General features: G+C 32.9%; 2 protein-coding genes across 2 annotated transcripts; both read left to right on the forward strand.

Moving 5' to 3' along the window:
• Positions 1-2,227: 2,227 nt before the first annotated feature.
• LOC107027253 lies at positions 2,228-3,124 on the forward strand. Its single transcript, XM_015228439.2, has one exon. The coding sequence runs from the start codon at positions 2,430-2,432 to the stop codon at positions 2,847-2,849; it is 420 nt and encodes a 139-aa protein (XP_015083925.1). The 5' UTR covers positions 2,228-2,429; the 3' UTR covers positions 2,850-3,124.
• A 1,617-nt stretch (positions 3,125-4,741) lies between these two features.
• LOC107029291 lies at positions 4,742-5,284 on the forward strand. The gene has a single exon (XM_015230678.2). It carries the CDS (start codon positions 4,809-4,811, stop codon positions 5,073-5,075), a length of 267 nt encoding a protein of 88 aa, XP_015086164.1. The 5' UTR covers positions 4,742-4,808; the 3' UTR covers positions 5,076-5,284.
• Positions 5,285-26,232: the final 20,948 nt, after the last annotated feature.

Genomic DNA, 26,232 nt, shown 5'->3' on the forward strand with positions numbered 1-26,232 from the left:
CACCAGCATTGCACCTTGTAATTTTATTTTTTTAAAAAATGTTTTTTGAAAAATATTTTCAGGATCGAAAGTTTTGAAATGATTATTGGGATCGTGTCCTAGTTTGGATATCAAGATCAGATCCTACATCTATTATTGGATCAGAATTTATTTTTCTAAAGAGTATTTTCTAGTCTCAATCCATGAATAAAAGATATTTTCTGAAAAATATATTTCATTCACCAACAAAGTTTAAAAATTCACCAAGCAAACATAAAAAAAATAAGTTTAAAATCTACTTTTTCTTTTTTCAAAAAACATTTTCTTTCCTGCCAAACACGCACCCCTATTGTTTCATTTTCTTAATAGAGATATAATAAGAATAAATTAAACTGAAGAGAATATATGCTACAAGAAAAGTCAGTCGGAAAGTCTAAGAGCATTTAAATAAAAATTTGGAGAAAGTAACCAAAAATATTCTAACTTGATGTTGAATAATAGTATTTACACTATCATCTTGTGTTTGAATCCTCGTCGCCGTGGAGGAAAAATTGGATTAAAATTGTACGTACATTAAAATATGCAATTTCAAGAAGCCATAGTGAAATTCTATTCTCTCCGTTAACATGGATTATGGTGCAATTCTGAAACTATTTTATCTTTGATCAAAGAGTTCATATTTAAATCTCGATATGGAGAAAAATATATTGAAAGTCACACCTTCAAATGAATCTTGCAGTGCGATCCAAATTTAACTGGGCTCTAATAGGATTCCGAATACCAAATAAACACCAATAGAAAAAAAAACTTTTTTCTCTTTTTTAATTTATGCGATATATGTTTTGACACGAAAGTTTTTAAAATATGAAAAGCTTTACAATTTTCAAAATTATTAATAAAATAAATAGATTTTTTAATAAAAAATGAATCTTTGACATATTTTTTTATCAAATAAGTGGAACCTCAATAAAATATTAGTAATTTTAGTGTATATATATTTATCAATATTAAGAAATATATAGCTTTTTTGGGGCGGAGGGGATAGTATTAATTGATTATAAAAAGTAGTGGTTGTCCTCAATCCTAATTACTTACACCATTGCACATCTTCTACTTAGAACAAATATTCTCTCATTTAATAAAACGAAAAAGATATACCCATAGACTATGGTGCTTTGAGCGGGATTATTTTTTCCTTATTTAAAGATAGCGAGTTGAGCTATGAATATAAAAAAAAATGATAGAAAGATTTTTTATTAGATAATACGAATTCAAAATGATCAAATTTTAATATAAATATTAAATAAAATTGGAAGAGCTTTTGGCGAAAAATATCTCTCAATTACAATTCAAAAAATTTAATGTACATCCTTATATTATTTTAGTGAACAAAAGATATTCTTATACTATCCAAAAAATAACAGGAATTATTCTTGAGTATATTTTTGTTAAGAAGCTGATAAAATCAATAAAAAAATATTTTTAAGTTGGCCATGTTTTGGAAACGTTGAAAATATCAAAGTTACTTAAAAAGAATAAGGGTATAGATATAAAATGAAGCTTCCATTCTCATGATTTAAATTTTGTATATCGTTAGTTTATATGTTTTTTGCATCATCAAGTAATTGATTGACTTACAACAATATTAAGTTTTGAAATATTTATACAATAGGTTTCGATTGTTAGAAGGACTATGAAAAAAAATCATTTAAAAATATTACGTCCAACTAGTTAGATATTTTCTTTAATAAAATACTTTGAGTGTATGTATTATATATACAATGTAATTCGCATTCCATACAATTTATAGAAATGCTAAAAATTTAGTGAAATTAATAGGCATTTAGTTATAAAAATAAAAAAAATGTTGGAGTAGCATTTGATAAATATTTTACAAATAATATTTAGAGTCGAAATATATTTTTGTCTGAATATGATTTAAACCCTCAATTTCTAAAAATTAAATAAATCACTTAACTTGACTAGCTTAACCATGTATATATTCATTAGACTTGACATTTTTTTTAATTAACGACGTGAATTTCTTTAAAAAGAATAATAATAATTGCAAACTTTTTAGATAATTCAATAATATTTTTTGTTCACTTATATAATATAACAACGTACTTTAGGTTTATATTTTACCTAAAAACTCAAATTGGAACCAACATAAAAAAAGTAGTGGTAATAGAAAATCAAGGGAGAGAACCACGTGCCATAATATGATATATTCATGCTCTAATGACAAGGTATCCACCGACTGTTTATACTTTCGCAAAGTATATCTTTATCTTAAAAATATGTTGGCGTAGTTTTTACATTCAAATTAATTTAACAAATTGGCATAATTCCTCAACCATAAATCCTATTCCAATTTCCCCTATCACTTGCATCAGTACCACATAATCATAAGAAACAATTTCTCAAACAGTTCAAAAAATTAAACAAAAATGGGAGTGGTGATTATCGACGGATCAACAATTCGAGATTTCGTTAACGACGAAGCGGCTTTCACAAAGTCAATTGATAAGGGATTTACCGATTTGGACCTCAATAACGACGGCGTTTTGTCACGATCCGAGCTCCGCAAAGCCTTCGAATCTCTCCATCTCATTGAATCTCACTTCGGCGTCGACGTCGCCGCCACGGCGGAGGAACTCACCGACCTCTACGATTCCATTTTCGAGAAGTTCGATTGCGACCACAACGGCACTGTCGACCGAGAGGAATTTGGGAACGAGATGAGGAAAATTATGCTGGCGATCGCTGATGGACTTGGTTCATCGCCGATTCAAATGGCGCTTGATGATAGTGAACAGAGTTTGATTAAGCAAGCTGCTGATCTCGAAGCTTCTAAGCTTCCTGCCTAACCGCTTTCGATTTCTTTTTGCAATAAGTTCCTCTTTTTGTTGTTTAATTTCAACTTTGACATCTCCTTGTGGTGTGCTCCTAATTTAATGGTTTCTAAAAGATAAATATATATGCCTTCGAATAAAAATGAGTTATCTAATACTTGTAATTGCATTTGAGGTAAGAACTCAACCAACTGATCTAATTCAACCAGATCAATAGTTCAATGTATTTCACATTATATGTTGGTCAATAATCGTTGGGTCAAGTTAATTTTAGAATTAATTAAAGAGAACATTTCAATCTCATCTTAATTTACAACGAATTCATATGAAATTCTTAGAAGAAAACATTATTGACCCATACATATCTTTGACATTTTTGTGGCTTATGGTGATTGGATTTGTTCCCTTTTGTGCATGTTGTTATTTTCATATCAACATATGCCATTATATTGGATATGTTGAACTGACCAAGAATAATGTCCGAAGAAATGGTCATGATCGATATCTTATTAATAATCTTATCCATTTTTCTAACTCGTTAAAGTTTGACTTTACTACTCGGTCAAATTTGATACTCCATAACATATTTTTCTTTATTCTGTCCTAATTATTATGTTCTCTTATTTATAAATAATTTGATTTTTAATAATGTTATGAAATTGATTAGAAAAATACATTTTATTTTTGGGTCAAAATTTACATTTAGCTAATTGGGAAAAAGTTCATGAATAGCAAATAGTAGAATTATTATATTACACTTGATAAAATTAATCATATAATCCGTATAGCTTATTTTAAATCATAAAGTTAAAAAAAAAATCGATCAAACATGTGCAGTTAAAGGAGCACATGACCATGCAAAATTATCTATTACGACACCTATTGGATGGTAATTTGGACATTTTTTTGATATAATTGATCATCAGATAGATTTTGAGAAAAATAAAATTTGATCGTCTTAAATTTTTTATAAATATTTAAAGTCTTAAATGTGCGAGATGTTCTTTTAATTGAATTATTAACCTCTATATGTGCGTGAGTTAGAATTTAGGATGGAAACTTTTTTGAATCCTATAAAATTTTATAATCTACAAATACCGAGAAAAGAAAATTGAACCGTGGCAACTAGATGATCAATATGTTAAGCATATAAAATTAGCGGTCACCGTAATCCATGACGAAGTGCATGTTCAGTGACGACTTCATTTTATCCACTCTTTGAAGCAATTTTAAACAAGTTGGCAATTTATTTATGCGTTAAAGCAACAAATGGCTGTTAAAAAGCACACTTATTGTTATATTGAGGAACTTTCTGTTATTAATCTCGATGGTCAAGTACTCCCATTTCATCAACTCATTAATTATAGTATTGGGCTTACTTACACAAATTTTCAACATAATAATTATTTTACCCCTTTCTCCCTTCCAGTAAAAGAAAAAGAATAATCATTTAAGTTATATATAAGGAGTGAAAAAGAAGTTAAGATTTAATATCAATTAAAATTATCTAATTATAACAGATTATTAATTAATTACTCAAACTCACTACGAAGATTTATACATAATAAATACAAAAAATTCTAAATTCCGTAATTAAATTGAACTTATGAATTTTATAATTAATTTATTTTCTTGTTTCTTAGAAGGGACAATTGAAAATTGTTGCTATTTTGTTCCAACAATTTTTTTTTTAAATAATAAAACTTGATAGAGAAAACATGTGGTCAAATTTGATGGAAATTTCCGCGTAGTCCTTTTTACTTTTCAAGTTGCTTCTTCACCATGTCAATGGCTGAGCTGGCAAGTGGCGCCTAAATTGTTGCCTAATTTGAAAGTCACAAGTTTCATTTTTCTTCTATATATACACATCTTTTACGTACCATTTTTCTCATATTATCTCTCAACAACTTCCTTTTTCTCTCGAAAAAAATTATTTTTTTTCTAAGAATCTATTGTACGTAGTCTATACCAGCAATGATGATCGATGAACATATGTTGATCAAAGTAGGACTATTTATTTTAGTCCAAGGTTTGGTTTATTTGATTCTATCAAAATCTTCAAACGTATTCTCCAAGACACAAAGATCATACAGCTTTAAAACAGTTCGTTCTTTAAGTATTCGCCGGATTGCTGCTGCACTCGCCGACTTACCTGTCGGCGGTGAGCCATCTCCCTCTTCCTTCAAAGATCATCAGTTGAAGTCTTCTAAGTCTTTCAAATTATTCAAAGATAACAATTAGTAAAGTTTTTGCTTATGTGAACTGTTTTTGTATTCTTTGATTTGTTCATGGATAGTTAAATCAAATTAGTTGGTGTTAATTTGGGATGCATAATGTTCTCTCATTTTAAATCGTGTAAATTATATGTCGGTTGGTAATTGTAGAAATTTAAACGATGTCTGTTTTGATTACTCTATATTAATCGAATTAAATTTAATCTCGGATTGTAATTAAGTTCTTTTTGTTTTGTATTTCCTTTTCAATGATAAGTTGATTATTAATTAGGTCCATAAGAAAATAGCAACGTACTGTAGAAGGTTTAGTATGAAACGTACACTATTTTAATCAAGATTAAATAAACGATCGTATGTTTTTATTTAATTTCCCCTGACAAGGCATGCAAGATGGTTGTTGATTTGCGACTTTGACAGCTGACTAACCACATATATCCTAAAAGGATCATCACTAATTAATCACAATTAAAAATTAAAAATATCATCCTTGGCCTACATGTTGTGGTTCTTAATTTGCAAATATGGTAATTATGGAGGTTGAGTAGGTACTAGTCGTTATCTAAGTTTTTTAAAAAGCCATAATTAGCCCATAACTACTGGATTAATTTGGGTTGTATCTAAAAAATTTTAAGCGTTTTACCATATATATGTCATAACGCATAAGGTACATATAACGAAAATTTGTCTAGTTAAAATCTTGTTACGTGGTAACTTGTTGTCTCTCTATCATTTTTGTTGTGTTGCAATAAAACTTTCAGATCAAAATTGGACTTGGATTGATTTGTCTTTTGATACTCTTAGCTATATGCATGTTGAATTATTTAAGTTGCAAACTTTTTTTCATTTTTAAATGTATTGAATTATATTAGTGTTCGAATAAGTTTGTATACACTATATCGACCTATATATATAGGGTAACACGCTACAATGACTTACAGACACGTGTATCTCTAGTAAGATTCATCATGATTGGAACAAAATTAAATGGACTTATACTCGAGCATAGTATCGTTGGAATTTAACTTTGAGATATCCAGGCAATTTCTTGTAATAATGAAAAAAAAATATTATAACATAATTATCAACTTCACTTATTTAAATAAATATTCTGAAGAAGTGAAAAACGTGAAAGATTTTGAAATAGATGAAATAATTCAAAAGTTGGATTTACATGTAACACGACTTATTAAACCATTTAAAATTGGATTGGTATGTCGTCCTACTTGTAGTTGTTGATGCTTTTGTCTATTCTAACTAATTAATATGCCGTGGACAAAAGTTACTTTAACACTACATCACAAGGGAAGATTAATGCTGGGTCAATCACGACCCTAGAAGTGTCATAGCTCAACTACTAACTAGATGGAATGTCTATGGGCTGGTTAGGACAGGTTACAGTAAAGATATGACATTTCGATCTAACTTAATTTCAAAAATTAGCTTACGAAAGGATGATTGTTCAGGTCTATATAAGGAGATCGATTTTTCATTCCTCTATCGATATGCGACTTCTAAACATTCCGCTGCACGCCCACACCTCAACTATGAACACTTCTAAATGTTGCCCAACACGAGTGAACAACGAATTGATTTAAGACTGACTCTTATACCATGTAAAGATACGACATCCGAGCCTAACTCAACAGCAAAAACTAGTTCATGAGAGGAGGTTTGTCCTATTTCATATATATAAGGAGATCAATTTTTCATTCCTCTAGTGACGTGGTACTTCTTAACAATTATGCCTTGACCTGCTAAATTTTGATCCGTCCTATTTTATTTTTTTAAACATTTTTCAAAAAGTTTGTTTTATCCTAAGTACTCTGCGTCAAGCTCCTACCTGTTCCTCAATGATTCATTTTAAGTTTCTAAAGTACTTGACTCGACCAATTCTATTTGACACTATAAATTTGTCTATTTTCACCCATATTTTATCATAGTTACACTCAATTTCCTAGAACTTGAGTTAAAAAGCATGCAAGTCATGTGTTACTAACCCTTAATTAATAAAACATACTATTGAAAAGTTAGGTATGTCTATGCCTATTTATTTAATGAGTCCGAAACTAAAACGGTACAAAATTTTAACAAAAATTTCAAAACGGTATATAAAATTTATATTAACCAAAACGATAAAATCGCTACAGGCGCAGCGACTTACCTCATCTGAAAAAGTAAAATCGCTGCTGAGGCAGCGATTTCAATTTTTTATTAATTAATATGTTTATCAATCTGATACCAACTCCTCTTCTAACACCCATACAATTAATATTAAAAAGTAAAATTAGATGATTAAATTTGACCATTATAAAATAATTAAATCGTGAGCTTAAAAAATTAGCAGCAGCTAGCCTAAAACATGACTCATCTTGATGGTCACGAAATTCATGAAAACTTTCATTTTATCCACTTATTAAAGCCAGGCAGTTATAAGTTTAAGTATACGTAATATATAATAATATATACGTGTCTATAATTAAATTCACGTGATATTTTTTCTACATAGATAACACGTAAGTTGATTGCTACGCAATAAGTTTAAATAATGAGGCTATTTAGGCGTTAAAGCAACATATGATTGTTTAAAAGTGTTTTATTTTATTTTATTAAGGACCTTTCTGTTATTAATAAATTGTGATGGTCAAGCAAATCCTATTTCATGGAAATTACCTATTCAAATCACTTTGTTTATTTATTTTATCAAGGAGCTCAAGTTTTCCCACCTCCAACATAAATTTGTGAAATTGAATTTTTTTTATTTAGTTCTTTTTTTTCTAGATTGAATATGATCATGTTGATAATTATTGAGATAAATGTAGCACTATGTGGTTCAACAGGGGGCCCAAATGTGTAAGAGAAAATTAATATTTAATTTTCCAAATCGTTGAAAATTGGTTATGTACCAGATAATTCCAGAATCCTCTTTTGGACATGTTCATCTCACATTATTGTTCACTATATTTTTTGTTTCTATATATTCATATTTAAAGTTATTTTTTTTAATGTAAATATAACAGATATAGTTAAAAGAATTCACTTATGTCCTGAATTAACAAATTAGAGCCTCTACTAATGCTTCCTCAAGTTAAAACACATTAACAAATACACACGTTTCTTTTTTTAATTAATCAATACTTTATCTATTTCATTTTATTTCATACTTCTATTGAAAAATAAATAGATTATTTTTTAACTTATTTATTTTAACACATCAATAGAAAATTATTTATTTCTTTCAATATTATCGCAATAGTAAAATTTAGATTTCTAAATCATAATTTTATCATTTAATAAAATTAATTTAATAAAATGAATTCCTAAGAAATACTTAATTTCTTAAAAATATATATATGGTGAACTCAATACAATCAAAGTAAAATGAAACGGAGGGAAGTAGTAATATATCATGATATATGAGATCAAGAACTGCATGGGGTGTTGGGAAAACGCGGACAAGCACAAAAATATATATGGTAAAAGTAATGGAAATAAAATGGGAAAATAACGACACCAAGAATTTTACGTGGAAACCCTTCTGAATAAGGGAAAAAACCACGGACAAAGAGGAGCAATTGATATTACTATAGTAAGGAATTTTACACTGTGTAGTCACGAATACAATACTCAAAGTGACTACTACACACTCAAAAGGAACAACACTCTTTTGGTTTCCGTCTTACTAAAATATCGCTCACACTCTATTTTTCTTCACAGACTATTTTCTTGTATAGTCTATGGAATACCTCACTTTGCTCTCAAAATGGTTTTTCTCTCTAACTTGGTGTGTTCTACAAATGAGCAAGAATGCTCTATTTATAGAAGGATAAAACCATGTCTATGTCACTAATGACATATGTATTAAAGAAGGTGTTACTTGAATAATAGGGTATAATTGTAATTAGTAAACAAGTTAGTTAGGAATTAGTTAAAGTTGTTATTATATTTTCTTATATGTATGTATATATATATAGATAGGCAGGTAGAGAAAGGAGTTAGTTCTGTTTTTTACACAATGCAATTGTAGCCTTCAGACTGGGAAGTTTCCAGATTACTTTGAATATACTTCTTCTTCTTCTTCATGCTCTCGATCTACATCAATTCACATGGTATCAGAGCTTGTGCAGTAAATTCAATCAAAGCTTGGTCAAATTAGTTCTGGAAGATTGAAGCAGCAGCAATGGCAGTCGTTGACAATGAACTCCCAGAAAAGTTGAGTCATAATCATCCATTGTTCCTGAATAACATTGATAACTCAGGTGTTATGTTGATTTCGATCCAGCTATCTGGATCAGAAAACTTCTCAGTATGGAGCAGAGCTATGAAAATAGCTATTCTAGGAAGAAACAAGCTAGGATTCATCGATGGATCTTGCAAGAAGGAAGCATATGGAGAAAACTTAAAGAATCTGTGGGAACGATGCAATGCCATTGTTCTATCATGGATTATGAATTGTGTATCAAAAGAGCTGCTTAGTAGAATTGTTTACTCAACTAATGCAGCAGAAGTATGGAAGGAACTATGTGAAAGATATGATAAAGTGGATGGGAGTCGAATCTATCAATTACACAAAGAAATTGCTACAATCAGTCAAGGTATGGGCACTATATCTGTATATTTTTCTAGATTGAGGGAGCTGTGGGTAGAGTATGATAGCTTGGTTCCCATGTCTAGTTGTGAGTGTCCTGGTTCTAGAAATTTCATTACGTTTATGCACAATCAAAAGTTGTTGCAATTTCTTATGGGCCTAAATGAGTCGTATGATCAAGCTAGATGCCAGATCTTGATGATGATACCCCTTCCTTCACCGAATAAGGCTTACTCAATGTTGATTGAAAGAGAAAGCCAACGTAGAATCACTCAAACCACTAGTAGTGAGCAGGTGGAATTGCATGCAATGTTTACTGCCAGAAACTCATCTCTACCTAAACAAAGGCCTTCTAATGTTCCTAGCTATGATCCAAATGTGTATTGTGATTATTGTAATAGAACAGGACATACTCGAGCTGTTTGTTTTCAACTTCATGGATATCCTCCTGGTCTTGAAAGAAGGAAGAAAGGATCAATGTATGGAAGGGGAAGAAATCAGAATGACAAAAGGCAGTTTCATACAGCTCATAATGCTGTTAGTAATGATCAAGAACAAAAATACACTGAAGAGTATAGTTCTAATAGAGAGGAAAGATCAAACAACAACTCTTATAGTCAAGATCACAATGGAAAGGTAGCTAGTAGTGATTATAGTAGAGGAATGAGTGTTATCCAAGATCAGTACAGTCAGATACTTCAAATGCTTGGACATACAAATTCTAAAGGAGGAGCAGAAGGATCAAGTTCACAGTCTAACAATGCTGGAAATGCTAATCTAGTTCAGGATTATTCATCCTCAACAGGTAATGACATTGCACTTACAGTAGGGAATAAACAACAGGGGTGGATTATTGATTCAGGGGCTACTAATCATATGACATCCTTACCTACTATACTTGATTATCAACAACAAGTATTGTCAGATAGACCTAGAAGAGTATATTTGCCAAATGGAGACAATGTCAAAGTTACTCACACTGGATCTTGCCATTTGACTTCACAAGATACTATAGAAAATGTGCTATTAATTCCTGATTTCAAGTTTAATCTGCTGTCAGTCTCAAAGCTTACAAAGGATCTAAATTGTGTTGTTTCCTTCTTTCCTGACTTTGTCATATTTCAGGACCTCTACAGTGGGCAGGTGAGGGGGATTGGTAGAGAAAATGCAGGTCTCTATCATCTACCTATTCACAAAGTAAGTAGAGGCAAAGCAGAAAGTCAGTCTTTCACAGCAGAAGAGGATAAAGAAACTCAAACTTTCCCATCCATATCAGATTCAAAAGTTCTACTATGGCACCAAAGATTAGGCCACACCTCACCTAGTGTCTTAACACAAGTTCTCAAGTTCTCAGTTACTCAATGTTCCAAGGAAATAAATACTTGCACAATCTGTCCACTAGCAAAACAACATAGACTACCTTTTGTTCATAGTAGTTCTATGTCTACTCAAGTTTTTCAACTGCTACATATTGATGTATGGGGGCCATTCAATACTGCTACATATGATGGTAATAGATTCTTTGTAACAATTGTTGATGATTGTACAAGAATGCTGTGGTTATTTCTAATCAAGTTGAAAAGTGATGTTTGTGTTGTGCTACAAAACTTCTTTTGTTTAGTTCAAACTCAGTTTCATTCCAAAGTTCAGGTAATCAGAACTGATAATGGTTCAGAGTTTGTGAATGCTGAATGCAACAAGTTGTTTACCAGTCTAGGGATTATACATCAAAGAACTTGTATTCATACACCTCAACAGAATGGCATAGCTGAGAGAAAACACAAACACATCTTGGAGGTAGCTAGAGCAATAAAGTTCCAAGGGCATATTCCAATAAAATTTTGGGGACACTGTGTCTTAAGTGCTGCATACATTATAAATAGACTACCTACACCAGTGTTACATGGTAAATCACCTTATGAAAAGTTTCATAAGCAACAACCTTCACTTCAACATTTGAGAGTATTAGGTTGCTTGTGTTTTGCCAAGAATATGTATATTCAGGATAAGTTCCAACCAAGAAGTGTAGTTGCTGTTCATATGGGTTATAGTGAAAATACTAAAGGGTATATACTATATGATCTGAAGAACAAGTATTTTTTTCTTAGCAGAGATGTGTTGTTCAGAGAATCTACATTTCCTTTTGCAATCCCATCTTCTACAGCATGGCAATTATTTCCTACCACATTCTCAGCAGATGTGGTTACTGATTCTAGAAAGGCAACTACAACTGAGGATGGACCTGATATGTCTACAGTAGATGTGTCCACTACTGAACAAAGAAGGTCTACAAGGAATAGTAAAGCTCCTCTATGGATGAAAGACTATGTAGCTACTGCAAAACTTAAGTCTAGAGACAAGCCAGCCTACTCTATTGATAAATATGTTGCTTATGATCACTTACCTACATCATACCAAACATTTCTGTCTAAGTTTGGGAATAATGTTGAGCCATCAACATTTGAAGAAGCATGTTCTGATCAGAGGTGGGTAGAAGCTATGACTTCTGAAATTGCAGCCTTGGATGCTAACAACACCTGGACTATTGTTTCATTGCCTCCAGGAAAGAAGGCTATTGGGTGCAAATGGGTGTTCAAGATCAAGTATTTAGCCTCAGGTGAAGTGGATAAGTTTAAAGCTCGATTAGTTGCCAAAGGATTCAATCAAAGAGAAGGTATTGATTATCAAGAAACCTTCTCTCCAGTAGTAAAAATGGTCACTATCAGAAGTGTATTAGCACTTGCAGCTACTGAGAAATGGCATGTTCATCAAATGGATGTTTCAAATGCATTTCTTCAGGGTGATCTGCTAGAAGAAGTGTATATGACACTACCTCAAGGTTTTCAAACTCCTAAAGGCTTTAATGTGCAGGGGGAGAAACCAGTGTGTAAGCTCATTAAATCTTTGTATGGTTTGAAACAAGCACCTAGACAGTGGAATGTAAAACTCACAGAGGCACTGATTAATCTTGGTTTTGTTCAAAGTCATCTAGACTACTCATTGTTTACAAAAAGGACTGGTGCATCTTTGGTGGTAATTCTGGTATATGTAGATGACATGATGATTACTGGTAATGATCTGAGATTAATAAAGGATACAAAGAGAATACTACTGAACACTTTCAAGATGAAGGATTTGGGAGATCTAAGATACTTTCTTGGAATTGAGTTTGCCAGGTCACAAGAAGGTATTGTAATGCATCAAAGGAAGTATACTTTAGAAATCATTTCTGAAGTAGGATTAGGTGCTGCTAAACCAGTTAGTACACCACTAGATCCATATGTTAAACTAACTACTAAAGAGTATGATGATGTGAATGGAGAGAATAAAGAAGACAAGTTACTGGAAGATGCAACAATGTACAGAAGATTAGTTGGCAAGTTATTATATCTGAATGTTACAAGACCAGATATTGCTTTTGCTACACAAACACTTAGTCAATTTCTTCATCAGCCAAAACAATCCCATTTAAATGCTGCACTCAAAGTTGTAAGATACATTAAAAACCAAGCAGGACAAGGAGTATTACTGTCCAGTAAAAGCTCCAAACAGTTAAAGGTGTACTGTGATGCAGACCGGGGAGCTTGTTTACACACTAGAAGATCAGTTTCAGGATTTATGGTGAAGATGGGAGAATCTTTGATCTCTTGGAAGTCAAAGAAACAGGCCACAGTCTCCAGAAGCTCAGCTGAAGCTGAGTATAGAAGTATGGCCAGTGCTATAGCTGAGATTACATGGATAGTTAAGTTGTTCAAAGAGTTGGGAGCTAAGATTCAAACTCCAGTCAGTGTTTACAGTGATAGTAAATCAGCAATACAAATTGCTGCTAATCCAGTGTTACATGAAAGAACAAAACACATTGAGTTGGATTGTCATTTCATACGTGAGAAGATTCAGCAAGGTTTAGTTGAAACAAAGTATCTACATACAAAGGATCAAGAAGCTGATATGCTAACTAAAGGATTAGGAAAATCTCAACATGAATACTTGTTATCCAAGTTTGGAGTAATGAACTTGTTCATGCCTTCAAACTTGAGGGGGAGTATTAAAGAAGGTGTTACTTGAATAATAGGGTATAATTGTAATTAGTAAACAAGTTAGTTAGGAATTAGTTAAAGTTGTTATTATATTTTCTTATATGTATGTATATATATATAGATAGGCAGGTAGAGAAAGGAGTTAGTTCTGTTTTTTACACAATGCAATTGTAGCCTTCAGACTGGGAAGTTTCCAGATTACTTTGAATATACTTCTTCTTCTTCTTCATGCTCTCGATCTACATCAATTCACAATATGTACNTTTCCAGATTACTTTGAATATACTTCTTCTTCTTCTTCATGCTCTCGATCTACATCAATTCACATGGTATCAGAGCTTGTGCAGTAAATTCAATCAAAGCTTGGTCAAATTAGTTCTGGAAGATTGAAGCAGCAGCAATGGCAGTCGTTGACAATGAACTCCCAGAAAAGTTGAGTCATAATCATCCATTGTTCCTGAATAACATTGATAACTCAGGTGTTATGTTGATTTCGATCCAGCTATCTGGATCAGAANCCAGCTATCTGGATCAGAGAACTTCTCAGTATGGAGCAGAGCTATGAAAATAGCTATTCTAGGAAGAAACAAGCTAGGATTCATCGATGGATCTTGCAAGAAGGAAGCATATGGAGAAAACTTAAAGAATCTGTGGGAACGATGCAATGCCATTGTTCTATCATGGATTATGAATTGTGTATCAAAAGAGCTGCTTAGTAGAATTGTTTACTCAACTAATGCAGCAGAAGTATGGAAGGAACTATGTGAAAGATATGATAAAGTGGATGGGAGTCGAATCTATCAGTTACACAAAGAAATTGCTACAATCAGTCAAGGTATGGGCACTATATCTGTATATTTTTCTAGATTGAGGGAGCTGTGGGTAGAGTATGATAGCTTGGTTCCCATGTCTAGTTGTGAGTGTCCTGGTTCTAGAAATTTCATTACGTTTATGCACAATCAAAAGTTGTTGCAATTTCTTATGGGACTAAATGAGTCGTATGATCAAGCTAGAGGCCAGATCTTGATGATGATACCCCTTCCTTCACTGAATAAGGCTTACTCAATGTTGATTGAAAGAGAAAGCCAACGTAAAATCACCCAAACCACTAGTAGTGAGCAAGTGGAATTGCATGCAATGTTTACTGCCAGAAACTCATCTCTACCTAAAGAAAGGCCTAGCTATGATCCAAATGTGTATTGTGATTATTGTAATAGAACAGGACATACTCGAGCTGTTTGTTTTCAACTTCATGGATATCCTCCTGGTCTTGAAAGAAGGAAGAAAGGATCAATGTATGGAAGGGGAAGAAATCAGAATGACAAAAGGCAGTTTCATACAGCTCATAATGCTGTTAGTAATGATCAAGAACAAAAATACACTGAAGAGTATAGTTCTAATAGAGAGGAAAGATCAAACAGCAACTCTTATAGTCAAGGTCACAATGGAAAGGTAGCTAGTAGTGATTATAGTAGAGGAATGAGTGTTATCCAAGATCAGTACAGTCAGATACTTCAAATGCTTGGACATACAAATTCTAAAGGAGGAGCAGAAGGATCAAGTTCACAGTCTAACAATGCTGGAAATGCTAATCTAGTTCAGGATTATTCATCCTCAACAGGTAATGACATTGCACTTACAATAGGGAATAAACAACAGGGGTGGATTATTGATTCAAGGGCTACTAATCATATGACATCCTTACCTACTATACTTGATTATCAACAGCAAGTATTGTCAGATAGACCTAGAAGAGTATATTTGCCAAATGGAGACAATGTCAAAGTTACTCACACAGGATCTTGCCATTTGACTTCACAAGATACTATAGAAAATGTGCTATTAATTCCTGATTTCAAGTTTAATCTGCTGTCAGTCTCAAAGCTTACAAAGGATCTAAATTGTGTTGTTTCCTTCTTTCCTGACTTTGTCATATTTCAGGACCTCTACAGTGGGCAGGTGAGGGGGATTGGTAGAGAAAATGCAGGTCTCTATCATCTACCTATTCACAAAGTAAGTAGAGGCAAAGCAGAAAGTCAGTCTTTCACAGCAGAAGAGGATAAAGAAACTCAAACTTTCCCATCCATATCAGATTCAAAAGTTCTACTATGGCACCAAAGATTAGGCCACACCTCACCTAGTGTCTTAACACAAGTTCTCAAGTTCTCAGTTACTCAATGTTCCAAGGAAATAAATACTTGCACAATCTGTCCACTAGCAAAACAACATAGACTACCTTTTGTTCATAGTAGTTCTATGTCTACTCAAGTTTTTCAACTGCTACATATTGATGTATGGGGGCCATTCAATACTGCTACATATGATGGTAATAGATTCTTTGTAACAATTGTTGATGATTGTACAAGAATGCTGTGGTTATTTCTAATCAAGTTGAAAAGTGATGTTTGTGTTGTGCTACAAAACTTCTTTTGTTTAGTTCAAACTCAGTTTCATTCCAAAGTTCAGGTAATCAGAACTGATAATGGTTCAGAGTTTGTGAATGCTGAATGCAACAAGTTGTTTACCAGTCTAGGGATTATACATCAAAGAACTTGTATTCATACACCTCAACAGAATGGCATAGCTGAGAGAAAACACAAACACATCTTGGAGGTAGCTAGAGCAATAAAGTTCCAAGGGCATATTCCAATAAAATTTTGGGGACACTGTGTCTTAAGTGCTGCATACATTATAAATAGACTACCTACACCAGTGTTACATGGTAAATCACCTTATGAAAAGTTTCATAAGCAACAACCTTCACTTCAACATTTGAGAGTATTAGGTTGCTTGTGTTTTGCCAAGAATATGTATATTCAGGATAAGTTCCAACCAAGAAGTGTAGTTGCTGTTCATATGGGTTATAGTGAAAATACTAAAGGGTATATACTATATGATCTGAAGAACAAGTATTTTTTTCTTAGCAGAGATGTGTTGTTCAGAGAATCTACATTTCCTTTTGCAATCCCATCTTCTACAGCATGGCAATTATTTCCTACCACATTCTCAGCAGATGTGGTTACTGATTCTAGAAAGGCAACTACAACTGAGGATGGACCTGATATGTCTACAGTAGATGTGTCCACTACTGAACAAAGAAGGTCTACAAGGAATAGTAAAGCTCCTCTATGGATGAAAGACTATGTAGCTACTGCAAAACTTAAGTCTAGAGACAAGCCAGCCTACTCTATTGATAAATATGTTGCTTATGATCACTTACCTACATCATACCAAACATTTCTGTCTAAGTTTGGGAATAATGTTGAGCCATCAACATTTGAAGAAGCATGTTCTGATCAGAGGTGGGTAGAAGCTATGACTTCTGAAATTGCAGCCTTGGATGCTAACAACACCTGGACTATTGTTTCATTGCCTCCAGGAAAGAAGGCTATTGGGTGCAAATGGGTGTTCAAGATCAAGTATTTAGCCTCAGGTGAAGTGGATAAGTTTAAAGCTCGATTAGTTGCCAAAGGATTCAATCAAAGAGAAGGTATTGATTATCAAGAAACCTTCTCTCCAGTAGTAAAAATGGTCACTATCAGAAGTGTATTAGCACTTGCAGCTACTGAGAAATGGCATGTTCATCAAATGGATGTTTCAAATGCATTTCTTCAGGGTGATCTGCTAGAAGAAGTGTATATGACACTACCTCAAGGTTTTCAAACTCCTAAAGGCTTTAATGTGCAGGGGGAGAAACCAGTGTGTAAGCTCATTAAATCTTTGTATGGTTTGAAACAAGCACCTAGACAGTGGAATGTAAAACTCAACGAGGCACTGATTAATCTTGGTTTTGTTCAAAGTCATCTAGACTACTCATTGTTTACAAAAAGGACTGGTGCATCTTTGGTGGTAATTCTGGTATATGTAGATGACATGATGATTACTGGTAATGATCTGAGATTGATAAAGGATACAAAGAGAATACTACTGAACACTTTCAAGATGAAGGATTTGGGAGATCTAAGATACTTTCTTGGAATTGAGTTTGCCAGGTCACAAGAAGGTATTGTAATGCATCAAAGGAAGTATACTTTAGAAATCATTTCTGAAGTAGGATTAGGTGCTGCTAAACCAGTTAGTACACCACTAGATCCATATGTTAAACTAACTACTAAAGAGTATGATGATGTGAATGAAGAGAATAAAGAAGACAAGTTACTGGAAGATGCAACAATGTACAGAAGATTAGTTGGCAAGTTATTATATCTGAATGTTACAAGACCAGATATTGCTTTTGCTACACAAACACTTAGTCAATTTCTTCATCAGCCAAAACAATCCCATTTAAATGCTGCACTCAAAGTTGTAAGATACATTAAAAACCAAGCAGGACAAGGAGTATTACTGTCCAGTAAAAGCTCCAAACAGTTAAAGGTGTACTGTGATGCAGACTGGGGAGCTTGTTTACACACTAGAAGATCAGTTTCAGGATTTATGGTGAAGATGGGAGAATCTTTGATCTCTTGGAAGTCAAAGAAACAGGCCACAGTCTCCAGAAGCTCAGCTGAAGCTGAGTATAGAAGTATGGCCAGTGCTATAGCTGAGATTACATGGATAGTTAAGTTGTTCAAAGAGTTGGGAGCTAAGATTCAAACTCCAGTCAGTGTTTACAGTGATAGTAAATCAGCAATACAAATTGCTGCTAATCCAGTGTTACATGAAAGAACAAAACACATTGAGTTGGATTGTCATTTCATACGTGAGAAGATTCAGCAAGGTTTAGTCGAAACAAAGTATCTACATACAAAGGATCAAGAAGCTGATATGCTAACTAAAGGATTAGGAAAATCTCAACATGAATACTTGTTATCCAAGTTTGGAGTAATGAACTTGTTCATGCCTTCAAACTTGAGGGGGAGTATTAAAGAAGGTGTTACTTGAATAATAGGGTATAATTGTAATTAGTAAACAAGTTAGTTAGGAATTAGTTAAAGTTGTTATTATATTTTCTTATATGTATGTATATATATATAGATAGGCAGGTAGAGAAAGGAGTTAGTTCTGTTTTTTACACAATGCAATTGTAGCCTTCAGACTGGGAAGTTTCCAGATTACTTTGAATATACTTCTTCTTCTTCTTCATGCTCTCGATCTACATCAATTCACAATATGTACACATAGCAAAGTCAAGAATGGTTGCAAATCTTACCAATTTGCCAACTACCAAATCTTTTATTTTCAACTCCAATTGCTATTCCTTTTTAACAATTGCTTGTACCAATTGAATAGCTAAAGTTGACTAAAAAATGGGATGGATTCAACATGGGGACCCAGCCAGTTCTTTCGTTATAGATTCGGCACATTTCAATTATTATAACTTAAATATTATATTTATATTAAAAAAATTATTCAGTAAAATATAAATAATATATTAATACTGCAATAAAAAAATAATTGCGATTCAAAATTTATAAATTAAAAATTTGGACTCCGCCTTATGACAAGACTAGAAGTGTGTTGAGTACTTAAATTCGTAGGAAAAATTCCATGCAGCCTTTTAGTTTGTTTGATAAGGTACTACTTTAACGTGTCAAATACAAAAACCAAATTGTCCCCTAATTTGAAAGTTACACGCTTCAACTCCTCAACTTTTTTTCTTTTCCAATCTTATATATACAAGTCTCCAACATACAATTTTCTCAAAAATTCTAAAATTTCCTCTTCCATATTAAACTATCTTCAAATTCATAAATAAATTATAGTAGCTCTAAAAATATGGAGATTGATGAAAATATGTTGGTAAAAATAGGTCTCTTTATTTTTATCCAAGCTTTGGTTTATTTGATTTTATCAAAGTCTTCAAATGTATTCTCCAAGACACAAAGAACTTACAGCTNGTCCTGGTTCTAGAAATTTCATTACGTTTATGCACAATCAAAAGTTGTTGCAATTTCTTATGGGCCTAAATGAGTCGTATGATCAAGCTAGATGCCAGATCTTGATGATGATACCCCTTCCTTCACCGAATAAGGCTTACTCAATGTTGATTGAAAGAGAAAGCCAACGTAGAATCACTCAAACCACTAGTAGTGAGCAGGTGGAATTGCATGCAATGTTTACTGCCAGAAACTCATCTCTACCTAAACAAAGGCCTTCTAATGTTNACCTAAACAAAGGCCTAGCTATGATCCAAATGTGTATTGTGATTATTGTAATAGAACAGGACATACTCGAGCTGTTTGTTTTCAACTTCATGGATATCCTCCTGGTCTTGAAAGAAGGAAGAAAGGATCAATGTATGGAAGGGGAAGAAATCAGAATGACAAAAGGCAGTTTCATACAGCTCATAATGCTGTTAGTAATGATCAAGAACAAAAATACACTGAAGAGTATAGTTCTAATAGAGATGAAAGATCAAACAGCAACTCTTATAGTCAAGGTCACAATGGAAAGGTAGCTAGTAGTGATTATAGTAGAGGAATGAGTGTTATCCAAGATCAGTACAGTCAGATACTTCAAATGCTTGGACATACAAATTCTAAAGGAGGAGCAGAAGGATCAAGTTCACAGTCTAACAATGCTGGAAATGCTAATCTAGTTCAGGATTATTCATCCTCAACAGGTAATGACATTGCACTTACAATAGGGAATAAACAACAGGGGTGGATTATTGATTCAAGGGCTACTAATCATATGACATCCTTACCTACTATACTTGATTATCAACAGCAAGTATTGTCAGATAGACCTAGAAGAGTATATTTGCCAAATGGAGACAATGTCAAAGTTACTCACACAGGATCTTGCCATTTGACTTCACAAGATACTATAGAAAATGTGCTATTAATTCCTGATTTCAAGTTTAATCTGCTGTCAGTCTCAAAGCTTACAAAGGATCTAAATTGTGTTGTTTCCTTCTTTCCTGACTTTGTCATATTTCAGGACCTCTACAGTGGGCAGGTGAGGGGGATTGGTAGAGAAAATGCAGGTCTCTATCATCTACCTATTCACAAAGTAAGTAGAGGCAAAGCAGAAAGTCAGTCTTTCACAGCAGAAGAGGATAAAGAAACTCAAACTTTCCCATCCATATCAGATTCAAAAGTTCTACTATGGCACCAAAGATTAGGCCACACCTCACCTAGTGTCTTAACACAAGTTCTCAAGTTCTCAGTTACTCAATGTTCCAAGGAAATAAATACTTGCACAATCTGTCCACTAGCAAAACAACATAGACTACCTTTTGTTCATAGTAGTTCTATGTCTACTCAAGTTTTTCAACTGCTACATATTGATGTATGGGGGCCATTCAATACTGCTACATATGATGGTAATAGATTCTTTGTAACAATTGTTGATGATTGTACAAGAATGCTGTGGTTATTTCTAATCAAGTTGAAAAGTGATGTTTGTGTTGTGCTACAAAACTTCTTTTGTTTAGTTCAAACTCAGTTTCATTCCAAAGTTCAGGTAATCAGAACTGATAATGGTTCAGAGTTTGTGAATGCTGAATGCAACAAGTTGTTTACCAGTCTAGGGATTATACATCAAAGAACTTGTATTCATACACCTCAACAGAATGGCATAGCTGAGAGAAAACACAAACACATCTTGGAGGTAGCTAGAGCAATAAAGTTCCAAGGGCATATTCCAATAAAATTTTGGGGACACTGTGTCTTAAGTGCTGCATACATTATAAATAGACTACCTACACCAGTGTTACATGGTAAATCACCTTATGAAAAGTTTCATAAGCAACAACCTTCACTTCAACATTTGAGAGTATTAGGTTGCTTGTGTTTTGCCAAGAATATGTATATTCAGGATAAGTTCCAACCAAGAAGTGTAGTTGCTGTTCATATGGGTTATAGTGAAAATACTAAAGGGTATATACTATATGATCTGAAGAACAAGTATTTTTTTCTTAGCAGAGATGTGTTGTTCAGAGAATCTACATTTCCTTTTGCAATCCCATCTTCTACAGCATGGCAATTATTTCCTACCACATTCTCAGCAGATGTGGTTACTGATTCTAGAAAGGCAACTACAACTGAGGATGGACCTGATATGTCTACAGTAGATGTGTCCACTACTGAACAAAGAAGGTCTACAAGGAATAGTAAAGCTCCTCTATGGATGAAAGACTATGTAGCTACTGCAAAACTTAAGTCTAGAGACAAGCCAGCCTACTCTATTGATAAATATGTTGCTTATGATCACTTACCTACATCATACCAAACATTTCTGTCTAAGTTTGGGAATAATGTTGAGCCATCAACATTTGAAGAAGCATGTTCTGATCAGAGGTGGGTAGAAGCTATGACTTCTGAAATTGCAGCCTTGGATGCTAACAACACCTGGACTATTGTTTCATTGCCTCCAGGAAAGAAGGCTATTGGGTGCAAATGGGTGTTCAAGATCAAGTATTTAGCCTCAGGTGAAGTGGATAAGTTTAAAGCTCGATTAGTTGCCAAAGGATTCAATCAAAGAGAAGGTATTGATTATCAAGAAACCTTCTCTCCAGTAGTAAAAATGGTCACTATCAGAAGTGTATTAGCACTTGCAGCTACTGAGAAATGGCATGTTCATCAAATGGATGTTTCAAATGCATTTCTTCAGGGTGATCTGCTAGAAGAAGTGTATATGACACTACCTCAAGGTTTTCAAACTCCTAAAGGCTTTAATGTGCAGGGGGAGAAACCAGTGTGTAAGCTCATTAAATCTTTGTATGGTTTGAAACAAGCACCTAGACAGTGGAATGTAAAACTCAACGAGGCACTGATTAATCTTGGTTTTGTTCAAAGTCATCTAGACTACTCATTGTTTACAAAAAGGACTGGTGCATCTTTGGTGGTAATTCTGGTATATGTAGATGACATGATGATTACTGGTAATGATCTGAGATTGATAAAGGATACAAAGAGAATACTACTGAACACTTTCAAGATGAAGGATTTGGGAGATCTAAGATACTTTCTTGGAATTGAGTTTGCCAGGTCACAAGAAGGTATTGTAATGCATCAAAGGAAGTATACTTTAGAAATCATTTCTGAAGTAGGATTAGGTGCTGCTAAACCAGTTAGTACACCACTAGATCCATATGTTAAACTAACTACTAAAGAGTATGATGATGTGAATGAAGAGAATAAAGAAGACAAGTTACTGGAAGATGCAACAATGTACAGAAGATTAGTTGGCAAGTTATTATATCTGAATGTTACAAGACCAGATATTGCTTTTGCTACACAAACACTTAGTCAATTTCTTCATCAGCCAAAACAATCCCATTTAAATGCTGCACTCAAAGTTGTAAGATACATTAAAAACCAAGCAGGACAAGGAGTATTACTGTCCAGTAAAAGCTCCAAACAGTTAAAGGTGTACTGTGATGCAGACTGGGGAGCTTGTTTACACACTAGAAGATCAGTTTCAGGATTTATGGTGAAGATGGGAGAATCTTTGATCTCTTGGAAGTCAAAGAAACAGGCCACAGTCTCCAGAAGCTCAGCTGAAGCTGAGTATAGAAGTATGGCCAGTGCTATAGCTGAGATTACATGGATAGTTAAGTTGTTCAAAGAGTTGGGAGCTAAGATTCAAACTCCAGTCAGTGTTTACAGTGATAGTAAATCAGCAATACAAATTGCTGCTAATCCAGTGTTACATGAAAGAACAAAACACATTGAGTTGGATTGTCATTTCATACGTGAGAAGATTCAGCAAGGTTTAGTCGAAACAAAGTATCTACATACAAAGGATCAAGAAGCTGATATGCTAACTAAAGGATTAGGAAAATCTCAACATGAATACTTGTTATCCAAGTTTGGAGTAATGAACTTGTTCATGCCTTCAAACTTGAGGGGGAGTATTAAAGAAGGTGTTACTTGAATAATAGGGTATAATTGTAATTAGTAAACAAGTTAGTTAGGAATTAGTTAAAGTTGTTATTATATTTTCTTATATGTATGTATATATATATAGATAGGCAGGTAGAGAAAGGAGTTAGTTCTGTTTTTTACACAATGCAATTGTAGCCTTCAGACTGGGAAGTTTCCAGATTACTTTGAATATACTTCTTCTTCTTCTTCATGCTCTCGATCTACATCAATTCACAATATGTACACATAGCAAAGTCAAGAATGGTTGCAAATCTTACCAATTTGCCAACTACCAAATCTTTTATTTTCAACTCCAATTGCTATTCCTTTTTAACAATTGCTTGTACCAATTGAATAGCTAAAGTTGACTAAAAAATGGGATGGATTCAACATGGGGACCCAGCCAGTTCTTTCGTTATAGATTCGGCACATTTCAATTATTATAACTTAAATATTATATTTATATTAAAAAAATTATTCAGTAAAATATAAATAATATATTAATACTGCAATAAAAAAATAATTGCGATTCAAAATTTATAAATTAAAAATTTGGACTCCGCCTTATGACAAGACTAGAAGTGTGTTGAGTACTTAAATTCGTAGGAAAAATTCCATGCAGCCTTTTAGTTTGTTTGATAAGGTACTACTTTAACGTGTCAAATACAAAAACCAAATTGTCCCCTAATTTGAAAGTTACACGCTTCAACTCCTCAACTTTTTTTCTTTTCCAATCTTATATATACAAGTCTCCAACATACAATTTTCTCAAAAATTCTAAAATTTCCTCTTCCATATTAAACTATCTTCAAATTCATAAATAAATTATAGTAGCTCTAAAAATATGGAGATTGATGAAAATATGTTGGTAAAAATAGGTCTCTTTATTTTTATCCAAGCTTTGGTTTATTTGATTTTATCAAAGTCTTCAAATGTATTCTCCAAGACACAAAGAACTTACAGCTTCACAACGGCTCGTTCCGTCAGCATTCGCCGGATGGCCGCCGCGCTAGCCGACATACCTGCCGGCGGTGAACTATCTCCGACTAATTCCAAGGACTTGACCTCTTCTATGTCATTCAAAGACACATAAAATTAAATCATTATTTGGTGTGAACTTTATATAGGTTTATTCTTTTTTCTTTTAACTAGCTAGGTGTAAATTACAAATTCGTTGTGTATTGTAAAGATTTTAATTTATTGGTACTTGGACCTATATATATTAATTGAGTTATATGTGTCCATATTATTTTCTTGTCAGTTTTTTAAAAATTAATCATTAGTTTACTTCCGGTTCAATCTTTAAAGAAACGAATGTATTAATCATTTAGAGCCTAATGAGAAATAATATTCAGGATAAATAAAAGTATTTTATTTTGGTTTAGATGAGATAATCTAACATTATATTCTACTCTCATTTATCTCAATTTCTTCATCTCCCACTATCTATCCCACGTTCAAGTTGAGCCTCTCACCTATTTTTTTTTCTTCTTCTTCGACCAACTTCCACTCTTCTTTATGATTTTTTTCTAAAAAAATCATATTATTTTATAGATTTTGTCGAGTTATTGATATATTGTAAGAAAATTTAAAACCTTGAAGGTACCATCAATTAATTTATCTCTTTTTCATATAACTTCAAAATTAGAAATGATAAATTTAAAAGAATCAATGAATTCCCAAGAGCTTGATTGAAATTTGAATAAACTATCTAAATGATACATTTTACTCATCTTGAAATCTAATGGATTTCTCAAATTGTTCAAAATATATATATAAAAAATAGTTCGATAAAATTTTAAAATTGAAGAGAGTTTTAAACTATAATATTAAAAGAAGGAGAATGGAGTTGTGGTAAAAATAGTAACATTGAAAATGAGGAGTTTCAATGAAATGACAATGAATTTTTGAAGAAGAAAGAAAAAATAATAATAAGGAAAAAAGTTAAAATAATACGGATAATACACAAATACCACTCAACCTATGCTTGAAATCTCAGAAACACACTTATATTATACTTAGGTCCTATTACTCCTGAACTTATTTTATTAATAATTTTTTACCCCTTTTCGGCCTACGTGACACTATCTTGTGAGTCCAACGTTGATTGACTTTTTTTTCAAGCTAGTACCACGTAAGCCGAAGAGGGGTAGAAAATTACTAATAAAATAAGTTGAGGGGGGTAATAGAACCTTAGTATAGTAGAAGTGTGTCTCTGAAATTTCAGACATAGGTTGAGGGGGTACTTGTGCATTTTTCCAAAATAATATGAAAACCAAGAAAATATAATTTAGGGAAAAGGGCCTAATATATTTCTAAATTTTGTCATTCAGAGCTAATATATCGCTCGTGCTTAAAGTGGTTTATGTATACCCCGATTGTTCTACAATGATTCACATATACCATTTTCCTTTAATGAAAGTGGAAAAAGTAAGTTTAAGTTATTTTAATTTTTTTACTAGAATAAGTAATCCATTTACAGGTATATTTGATCTTTCTCACACATTTTTATTTTATTTTTTTAGTTTAATATCTAATTTGAATTTATTATTTTAATGGTCAAATTCATTTGTTCACTTATTTTTTTTTAAAAATGTATCATAGACTCGCCATTTTTTAAAACAAATATAAAAACTAAATTACAATATAACCGAAAAAAGTATTTTAATTTTTTTCTTTTTTTTCTCTTTTTCGATTGACATTTTGTTCTTATTATTTCTCTTATTATTA

The sequence above is a fragment of the Solanum pennellii genome, chromosome 1 (genome assembly GCF_001406875.1).
Source record: "Solanum pennellii chromosome 1, SPENNV200".
Classification (NCBI taxonomy): Eukaryota; Viridiplantae; Streptophyta; class Magnoliopsida; order Solanales; family Solanaceae; genus Solanum; species Solanum pennellii.